General features: G+C 31.5%; 1 protein-coding gene across 1 annotated transcript in view; it reads right to left on the reverse strand.

Moving 5' to 3' along the window:
• Positions 1–10,286, reverse strand: part of f (forked) — an 81,939-nt gene extending 71,653 nt beyond the window's left edge. The window contains exons 1-2 of the mRNA XM_068761937.1: positions 9,406–10,286; positions 3,884–4,036 (exon numbers count right to left, since the gene is read on the reverse strand). Coding sequence (XP_068618038.1) covers positions 3,884–4,036; positions 9,406–10,286 — 1,034 coding nt within the window. The remainder of the gene's footprint in view (positions 1–3,883; positions 4,037–9,405) is intronic.
• Between the last annotated feature and the right edge of the window lie 1,502 nt (positions 10,287–11,788).

Consider the following 11,788-nt stretch of genomic DNA (forward strand, 5'->3'; position numbering starts at 1 on the left):
AAATAAAGATAAGGAATATATAACACGGACAAGACAATTTTATAAAATCGCGGCACTTGTTCCAAATGTTTAAAAGTAAAGTTCCTTTTAAAATCCCTTCTCACTTTACATTATCTGTCGCGAAAGAATTTGTACTATCAAAAGTTACTGGTCAATTAGTAACTAAATGTAAATGACAGATGAACATTCAAGTACATACGTATTTTATATAAAATATTGAAGCAATTTACTTTTAAAAATATAATTGGCACATTGTGCTTTATTTGTAGAGAATTTCCACTGCTCGTAAATAAGCGAACGAACAGCAGCGTCCTCTGCATACCATAACACCACACTGCGATCACCATCCGCATGGTAAGCGTGTTAATTATGGTATATCCCCCTATAGTTATCTATGAGGGTGGTCTACGCCTTGCAGTGGGTGCAGAATTATATATACAATATAAAAGTGTACGGGCAACATTAGAATAAAAGGATGTAAGGGTTGACATTGACAGGGGATGTCACCGGGGCTGTCAGATTTGCGATGTACGACGAATGTACGAGTGTTTTTATTTAATTAAAGTTTTCTGTTTAAATTAAATATTTAACTGCTATATCCCCACATCCATATTATATACACACAAGTATATATACTATAAGGATAAGAATTATATCAAAAAAAAAATGTAAATTAATTTAGCACTAGAAATGAAGCTTGTTATACCTTTTAAAAATTGGTATTTATTTTTTGGAAAACTGTGTACACAATTACTGGATATTACAATACACTCCCGTTCTAATGTGTATGAATTAATATTCATTAAATTGAAAAAGTTTATATACAAACGTTTATAGCTTGAATGATAAACTATTCATTTTGTTGTATATACTCGTATAACTATTAATAACAAGAAAGTTAGACAGCAGTAGTTCTTTATGCTACTTATTGGCAAATCCTACAAGAATCACCCTTCTGCAAGTTAATTGCCTCAATGTGCTTAAATTGATTGACTACGAAAGTCCCATAAAACCTACAAAAAAAAAATTGGGAATGTCACAATTTTTTTTTTCGGCAAGATCTTTGATTTCATCTATAAAATCAAATCCTGGTTCAATTCTATATTGAATTTACATCGTTGAATACAACATGTGGTATGATTCTTATATACAAAGAATCACAAAGTAATCAACAAATTTAAGACAAACGCATGATAAATATAATAAATAAAAATAAACTCGTAGCGCCTTAATTTCGTCGTTAAACGTAAAAAAATCCTTCATGCATCTAAGTTTACATATATATAATAAAGTTCCGTGACATATCTTAGATCTTCCTTTTAGTTTTAAATCTAAAATTAAAAGTATATTATTAAATAAATCTAATTATAGCATTCTAGAGTATTTGGTTGATTGAAACGTGTGAAACTTGATTTGTTGACTCATTTTCATGTTTTTCATTGTTAAATTTCATTTGAATGGAACAACTGTTTAGTTTGGGAACCGGTGGTAGCTTATTACTTATAATATTTAAAAAGTGACGATTTAAAAGTGAGTATAATGTGTGCGTGTACTTTAATAAATATATTTTGAACTTGAATTTGTAAAAATATAATAGTATGTTGAGAAATAAATACACGTCACATTATTTTGGTTTTAATTAAACTGTCATATGTCGTTTAAACATGACCGCTACTGCAGAGCAAAGATTTATAGATGTAGTTTCCAAGCGATGTGTGAAGATGCTTGAACGCAGATTACCGTCGCAATCTCTGTTAGGCGCAATTAATTCCGTAACGCTTTCACCGTCCACTCGTGCGCATGCCGTGTGCCTCATTAATATTTTCGCAGTTAACAAAGCGAAATGAACGAATTTTAGTTAATTCACCCGCTCAATTCCCATTTGATTGATGACTTCATTTTTTTAGAAAATGATTCTACTATTTTAACTGACGATGTTGTTGCAAATCAAGTAATAGTATTATGTATACACATAATGTACAAAGCGTACAGTAAAATTTTACACATGTTAACCAAAATATTTTTTTAACCGTTTACAGTTTATCGTATGTTTTTTTTAATTTATTATTTTTTGCACTTTTACCCAAGTGGCATTTGCAGATTGCATAAGTACGAGGGAACAGGGCTCTAAGGGCGATAAGCCTTAAACCTCTTTTAAGGTAGCCAAGCTCGTGAGCTACATACTACAATTTCACCAGATTGGACTAGGCTTTTGACTATGCTCATGTGCTACGATAAGGGGCCCGTGTCTTTGACTGTCACTCGAAAGATATTTATTTATTTTTAGTACGTCCTTGATTGGTAAAAAAAACTGTATTAACGTCGACATAATCTCTCTTCTTAAATAGCGAATTAAGTTAAAAATACAGCTGTATTACATAAATAACAATAATGTCCTTATTATTTTCAAAACTGCTATATCGACCAGATTATCATAACTTAACTAAATATGTCATAAATCTCGTTACCACCAGGTAGAGTCTAGAGTTGGTTAACCTAGGCCAGATGATTAGTAAAAGCAAACCAGCGTATTAAAATCGATTAGAAGCATAAGTCTAGGCTGAACAGTATTCTCAAGTTCGGGCTTTATCTTCAAGAAATCTAACAATCGAGCATAAACCTCAAATATATATAAAAAATGACGGTGAACAGTAAGTACTATGTCACATTAAAGTCACGGACTACCCTTAACACAGCCTTACAGTGGCAAAACTTAAATGAGACTAGTGAAAACAGATTGTCTGAAAATAAGATTCGTGCTACAAGCGTCTGTTAAATTGGAAACCATGGTAATAGAAAAGACCATGAGAGAGATCATAAATGTGATAGAATGATGACATCATTAAAGTAAAAATAGAGGAGGTTTGCACTAGATTTATAGCCGATTCAAACTGAAAATAGAGATGCCGTTATTTATCATCATTCCACTGTTACCGTCTGTTTGGTATCCCAAACAAAAACAAAACAGGAACACAGAAATATTTCTTGCGCAACAACATAAAGCATCTTACGAAGTAATAGTGTGTGACCAAGTGTCTATATAGAACTGATTATTTTTATTTCCTAACTGTAGACGAAGAATTATTTTTATATTTTTAGTTTGATTTCTAATTTTTCTTCACAATTGGACAGATGATTTTATTAAAGTCGTCGTAAGATTCTGGACGAGTCTGCTTCCAATTGGTCTTATTGAAAATCTATTGAGAAGGCCTATGTCCAGCTGTGGACTTCCTACTGCCAAAATTATGATGACTATTCACTTTTTTTATTACAAGTTCTCCGAAAAAGAGCATACTTAATAAAGTTTAAAATTTAAAATAATGTTTTCATAGTAAACAAAGTTAAATTAGAAAATAAATCATACATGGTTTATTTACAAATAAATAGTGGATTTATACCCCGATTATCCGTAGTGTTATTTAAATTTTAATAAATTGCTGAAAATATCTATCATCAATTTATAAATGTCAAAAAACTAATATTATTGGTTCTAATCATATACTTTATTAGGATTAATAATACAAAAAACGCCCTAGCTTTCTTTACAGAAATCATTTTCTGAATATGACATACTGCGATGTAAAATTTGTGTTTCTTGTTGCGGTACTTTGCACAGATATACATTCACAATAGTAGATCATTACTATTATAAATAATCGTCAGCTTAAAATTAAATTTTCGTCTGAGAAGGACCAACAAGGAACTCGGTAGGGTTTGTAAGTTTTATGGATAATTGTTGAAATTTTTTTCCCAATTATTATAACAATTTATCTGCAAACATTTTTGGAGGTCGTTACGTGTTTTTTTACAGACCTGCAAAACTTCGACTGTTCAGCACACGATAAAGAAGAATAAAGTGATTATGATAAATATTTGTACTCACGATACATCAGGCGTGGTGTTCGCTAACAGCCTCACGCAGTCAAGGCAGCCCCTGGCAGCTGCGTAGTGGAGCGCCAGGGCTCCGTTGTTGGCCCGCCCGCCCGCCGGCATCGCACGGCCGCACCACCACCCTTCTACAGCTAAACGACCGCTCCTGTCATAAAAATCAGAGAATTAAAATAATATAATTCAAAAAAATAAGTCTTATCTTCACGTAATATTTCAAAATTGAATTACATACACTGTGAAAATATAGGATTGTTTTGTACAGAAAAAAATATTTATAAATAAGTTATAAAAGTAATAAACAAATAATGTAATCTTAATTACAATAATTCAGTTAATAAGCTCCAATCGAAAATATTTAAAGCAATCGTGTACAGCGCCATCTATGTACACTTAAAAATACTACGATCACTTTAAACATGTTTAAGATAGTTCCGCTACTGTCCAAAAGGTGGCGTTCATTAGATATTGCATTTTCACTTCAAAAAATTTACGTGCAGTAAAAAAAACATTTGCGATATATAATAACTACTAAATTCACTTAGAATTATTTTTGTAACAATTATTATAAAGCATACAAACTGTTTTACAATTTGCATCGGAATTCCCGTTTCTTGATTAACATATTTGTAACGAAACTAGTTTTACACACGTGATCGCCGGAGATTAGAAGTAATCCCGTAAGAATATCTTATATCTTAATCCGGCGTAAACAAAGATAATACGTCGCAAATGCTGTCATATATTAATTTGCCTACAATTACATTTAATAATTACATAAGAGTGATGAATAAATATCGGCTATTCTGACATATTAAAATAAAAAATAAGTAGCAATAAATTTAATGACCTCACGAACATAACATTTCAAAATAAATATATATATGCTTTGGAACAAACAATAGTTTAACTTCTTGATTAACGTGGTGTTTGAAATGTGAAGTATGAAGTTCGTGTATACTAAGTTATTGTCGCTTTATCTTTATTAAACTGTTTACTGTGTGATTTACAGGTCAGAAAAGGCTTTACAGGTGTAAATATATAGCTGATTTGCTGTGAATTAATATATGGTAAAATCTATTCACAAAACTATGGTTCCAAAAGTAATAAACAACGTAATAATAATATAGAAAGAAAGACTGTTTATATAATTGTAATAACAATCCATTAAAATTTATTATAGCTTACTAACTGCCTCTATAGACTTTAAATTGCTAGAAGTTGTTCGTTTATCGCATTCCAAAAAAAAAAGTGAATTATCGTTACAAATTTCAAAGTGATCACGTTATAACAGGGTTTGTTTTCAGATTAGAAATAGATGTTAAAGCTTTTAAGTTTTTTAATTACAAATAATCCATACATAACCCCTTTAAAACTTTTAAAACTATCACCAATCGCCTTGTATAAATATCATCATCATTTCAGCTATACGACTTACACTGCCGGATCACCCACCAAATGATTGGTATTAAGATCAATTTAAAGCGGCTCGCATCTAATGTTTTAAGTACTGGTACAATATTCAGGGTACTCTGTGTTTAACATTTAAACTTTATAGTTATTTTATTTTAAAGTTGTTTGAACATTTAAAGAATTTTGCAACTGATTTGGTCGGGAATAGACGCTAATGTGAAGTGGTCTTGCTCAATGGTTGACAAGTAAACCGCAAGTGTGATGTAACGGAAACGGTTCATCACTAGTGTGACCATAAATTAGTAACAATCCTATTAATTCCATATGAAATTATTTGACACGATTAATTTATACAGGAATATTGGTTTAAAAGCTTTTATAGTGTGAATGTATAGCTCATTTGCTGTAAATTCATATATGGATCACAGAAATAATAAATAATGGAATAATAATAATATAGTAAGAAAAAGCGTTCTCTAAATTCGAATTATTACATTTTAAAATTATTTACTTTTTTATTATCTGTCAGGCCAATAATTTAGTAATTAGCGTGTAGTATTCAAATAAAAAAAATTATTATTACAACACATTTCAGAGTGATCACCTTACACAGGATGTTTGAAAGTTTTAAAGGTTTTTACTGAAAACGGGTTATACATCACCCCTTTAAAGTTTTTACACCTAAACTTTTTGTAAATAGCACCAAAAAAATGTATATATCACACGTTTGCACCCGGAATAGTAAAATGTACTTTTTAAACGCGTTATGCTATTCAATATAACATATATTTAAATAAATATATTTTTATTAGGTTCTATCTCCTAAAATTATATTTCTTGCCCTTTTAACAATTTTTTTTTAATTGGTTCTTCATTTTGTACATTTTTGTACGGCACAGCACTAAATTTAATTTCGCCTGGGCCACCGAAAATTTAATTTTTAAAACAATGTCTATTACTAAGTATTTACTTATTTGGTTTTAAGTCAATATTTTAGTAATTATAATAAAAAATTAAAAGTTTTCGATGTCATTTTATTTCTAAAATATCCCGAATAAATATTCGTAAATGATGGTTACATGGATAACAGAAGCTGTAATAGCAAGCGCTGCATTCTTTCAAGGCCGTCAAATGACCCAGACAGTCTGTGTTGCAACTAACGATTTTTTAATCCAAACAAATCGATGTTTTTTTCGATTATTATTTGTATTATGGCAATACTTATCGATGAATAATATCGATAAGAATAGTAAATCATAAGACATATATTTTTTTTAAGCTGATAGGCGTCCACAATGCATAGGCCTTTCCAAAAGAAGGGAGATATGCCATAATTGCCACGCTTGGCAAGCGTGTTGGCCATCGCAGTGTTGCATGGTACGCAAAGGGGCCCTGGTGCCCGTCCTCCGAAAACTTGTTCTATCGCTTGGCTACCACTGCTCACTAATAAAACATTTAACCCCTAATAACCTAGAGTTTCAATTTTGATACCAATCTTTTAAACCGAATGTTCACATTACTATCAGTTTTTTTTTTATAAGTTGGCTGTACGTACTTTACTGTTGTATAATATTCTTTCCAACGAAATTAAAAAAAAATCTATTTTATTCATCTAGACCCTCGAACAAACACAGTAATATTAAAAAAATCACTTTCGTAAATCAGGCTACTAAGAGTTAAATGAGGCCTCATATTTCTCATGTACTATTTATTTCAAGTATTATTATAAAGGATGGTTGGTTTCAGATATAAAAGCTTTTAAGGAATTAAAACAAAACAACATTATTTATTTATAATAAGTTCTTGTAGACGTATAATGTAAACAAACTTTAAAGCGGCTAGTGTATATAGTGTATAGATCTTTTGCTATCAAATAATTATATTTAAAATTAATTAATTCAAAATTCAAACGTTACAGAAATAATAACGTAATAATAATATAGCAAGGAAAAGCGTCTTTAAAATTTGGATTAGTACATATCTAAAATTAATTATTTTTTTATCTGTCCCTGCACAATATGCACTGCCAGAAGTTACTGGCTTGTCGCGTTCCGAGATTTCCAAGAAACAAATATATCTTACATATTTCAGAGTAATCACTTTTTACATATTGATTGGCAACGGGTGTTCTTCGAGATCTATAGCCTCGCTAATCAACAATGATGAGACATGTCCAGAGTTCATAAAGTTTTGCAGAAAAATTGGAATACAGGGAATAAATAGAAACAAAAGATATATATTGTTAAAAAAGTAAACCTCGAATAGACCAAATGTGAGAAAAAAAATTAAAACAAGAATTATTATAGTTAAGATATAGAAGAAAAAGATAATAAAAAATGAAAGATCATATGAGAAACGACTAAAGAGCGTGAAATATAATTACTATATAAAAAAAATTATTTAAAAGAAATAAAAGTCCCTGACCCAAAAATAAGTAAGGGGTACCAGAGGCCCCCAATTGCGGGGGCCATAAAGAAAAAAAGGTGTTAAAGCTATAGTGTAAAAGCTTTTACGTCTTTATTAAACCAAACTATATAAATTGTTGTCGTATACTATACTACTACTACAGTACATACTACTACGTACACTATACTACTATATACATAGTCGTTACATTTAGTTGTCTTTCTTCTCTTTATTAGGTATTTATAGTAAATAAGAGGGGTCGGCTCGACCGTTAACCGTTTCGTATATATTTCACTGGATTTAGAACAATGATTCAGAAGCACTACAAAGGGCTGTTCGGTACCAGATGTTTTATGAGTAATTCTAACGTTACGGGACATATAACAATAGATGGTCACGGTCGAAGGCATCATCCGGTCAAAGTGTCGGACCTGTGTGACGTTTCGTTTTGATTTTACAAAGTTTACGCTTCTATATTGTATATGTACCGAGTTGTAGTGATCACGTATGTAGCTTTTGTACATTTCGCTATCCAACTGTTGTTTAAATTTCACTACTGTTACACTGGGATACGAATAATACTACTGTTATCAAAAAGTAAGGTTAAATTGTCATTTAAAACTCGCGGGCATTAGGAAGCCGGGTAAATTTATTTCTTAGGTTGGTAGTACGATCTACACCATATCCCAAGCTTCTGTTTGTAAAAAGGATTAATTATCTCCAACTTACACGTGTTTTCGTCAAATGTTCCAATTTAGTAAAATTGGTGCCAAAATTGGTCAATTTTTTGAAAAAAAAAAGGGTCAAAAACTTAACTCATATCGTTCCGCAATCACTGTATTCACCTGATTTGACTCAGTATGACTTCTGGCTATTCAGCAAACTCAAAAGCTAATGAGGGAACTCCTTTAAGAGGCGATTAAGAAGATAAAAAACGAATCAAACGTCTTATACGCTATACTGAAAAGAGGTTATTCCGACTGTTTCTTCTGGGCCTTTTTTCGGCAGAACATTACTTTGAATAGGATGTAATTGATATGTAAGAATAAATAAAGAAAATACATTTTTAAACAAATTCACCTTCACTAATGAATCACAGTATTCCGTGTACGCGATATTAGATCATAGTATATATCAGCCCATAGACGACCATTGTAATACAAAAGCCTCTCCCTAATGGAATGTACCATAATCGCCACATTTGACAGACGGGTTGGTGTGCAGTGTATAATGGCACACAGAGGACGATGCTGCCCATCCTCTTTAAACTTCCTTGTGAACAGTGGTATCCTATATAACTAATGCACAAAATCTGGGAATCGAACCCGCGGCCTATGGCAAATCTGTCCCCTACCACTGACCTACCACTGCTCGCATGTTAGATAAATCAACTTTTATATATCAGTGAGATGTTGCACAGAATTTTGTAATTAAAAATTCTTCGTAACACTGTTTATTAACGGTATAAGGACATATAACACGGTATTTAATATTTAGTTTCTATAAAATTTCTGAACGACATTTACCTAAATTCCATTATATAACATTGCACAAACAGTCAATATTTTTTTTTCCTAAAATTTTCAAATTTAGGAAATTAATTTAAGGAAAAAAAAACACTGAACGAATTTGTTCTCAAATTATGGCGAGACAAAGAAACACAAGGATTCTTTTTATATATGAAATTATAATGCATACCTGAAATTCCCAGCGCGCAAAGCAATATCCAGAGTATCTAAATCTTCTTCGTACTCGTGGCATAGGTCCATCGTTGAATTTCTAGCTTCATGTATATCAAACAAAACAGCACCGTCTCCCGTCTTATCCGTCATCACACTCCTGTACGATCTGGTACCGAAGCTGGAGGTTACTGAAACACCTCGCGGAAACTTCCTCGGTGGCACTCCCGCGTTCGCAGGCGGACTTTTGTACTTCCTCAGTCTCTTTTTCACATACCGTCTCATTCTCAATGACAACATCACACGGATTCGTATATGACGTTTGATATTCCTGTCGTATCTTATTTGTTCTTTGATTTTTTTGTCTCTCTTCCTCTTGGGCAATTCATCTATCTGTTCCAATTGGACGTTCCGGTCTATTAGTTGATTAGAATCATGGGTAGGGGTACGATTGAAGAAATCTATATTGTTATTCTTCCAAGCTTTGCTCAGCGACCAATTCTCTCCGCATGATGAGTTTTTAATATTGTGCTGTATTGGTTTTTCATACGTATCGTCATCTAACGCTGTCATGCGACGTGATGTGAGAAACTGATCTATGTTTCTTTTTAAAGTATTGCCTTTTGAATTCGTTGTGTTAATTAGATTCGATGTTAATGTTTCTGATTTTTCAATTCTGTAGTCTAATTTTGGTGGTTCAGGATTTTTGTTTCTCCGCTTCGCGAGGATCATTATCCTTCTCTTCATGGCGGACATGTTTGTTAATTCGCTTTTTAGAAAAGGCCCCTTCCTGTCTGTTGTCATATCCGGTGACCAGGCCGCGTTTTCAGTGCAGCTACAGAAATCTTTCAACAAACGCCCTATAGCGTTACAATCGTCGTTAGAACGTCCTTTAGACATTTTTCCATGTCCCAATTTATCACTGTTTGCATAATTGTTAACACTAATATTTACTCAAAATACTCCATTTATAACTACACTTTTATCAAAATAATATCAAATACGTATCACGGTAAAGTTTTCTTACTATTGTGGACAAATGGCATACGGTGTTACAATACACAAGAGTATATATTAAATTGCAATGTATATTAAAACATTACAATTAATACATACATTATTATGATGCATATTTATACATTGTGATAGATACATTTAGGAATTTCATTAAAAAAAAACTTGCAAAAATTTTAATTACAGTGTGAATAGTTTTTTAAGTGATATTAAAGCTTAGTAATGAATGACCATAAAAAACACCGTATGAGTTTCTTGTGGGCATTTCTCCGATCACGTTCCGTTCGGAAACCTCGAAGCTTCAACATAAAAAGGTCAAAACAGGGGACTTCACATCGACTTTAATCCTTGTGTGTCATTGTTTCAATGGCGCCTATAAGTCGTCTTTATATATAGTTCTATATGATTAAAAAAAAATTAAATATATGATAAATCTGTCACATCTTAACTAAACCTATTATACCACTAGCTTAGCTTTGCTACATCTAACGCTATAATAGAAAAATTATGAAAACCATGCATTAAAAATTAATACGTTATTAAGTAACAGATCATAGTTTCTCGTTTCCGCAATCTCGTCTAGTTGGGCTTACATAATAATAACCGTCTCGAAAGCTGTTAAACATTACACAGAGAGATGTGAAATGTTACATTTCTATTACACCTCTGTTATATGTTACTATGTAACATATTTAACTATATTTACTCTATATATCATATAGTAGATGCGGAAAAAAATAATCTATTTAAATAACATTTGAAAATATCACCTGACTGAGTTAAGGTCGATAAAAAACATTGAATGCAGGTTGCATCCTATTAGCCTTATTGGAATTCTGTAGAGGACATTTATGTCCAGCTGTGGACACCCAAAGGCTCAAATATTAACGACATAATATTTCCTATTACAGTGGAAAAATCCAGTGACACTAACAATAAATAATATAGAAAATTAATTGAACTATGTACGCATATATATAAAGAAAAGTACAGTTTATGTTAATAAATAAATAGTTTTATAGAATATTAATAAATAAAAAAAAATAAAGCACTACACCTACTTCTTTAAATTGTTAAATAAGTGTCAGGAACTGAAAACTAAATTATTGGGAATTAGGTTGACAGTATTGTTAAGAGCCTCTCTAATGTCTTCAAACATTAAATATTAATGTACTAAATTTATTTATTTTTAAATATAATGCGGTTTGACTGTACGTAATGAAAAAAACTATATAAAATTGTGCAATTAAATACTTTTCGAGATAAAAGGTTGAGAAGTCTTGTTATCGTGTTAAAAAAATACAAGTTTATTACGCAGAAGTTTTGATATCAAAATCCTTATTTCAGCAGTGTAATTTTCATTTTCATTCATAATAACTGGACACGAG

The sequence above is a fragment of the Battus philenor genome, unplaced genomic scaffold (assembly GCF_028537555.1).
Source record: "Battus philenor isolate CCGP_79_NKW_IND1 unplaced genomic scaffold, ilBatPhil1.0.hap1 SCAF_15, whole genome shotgun sequence".
NCBI lineage: Eukaryota > Metazoa > Arthropoda > Insecta > Lepidoptera > Papilionidae > Battus > Battus philenor.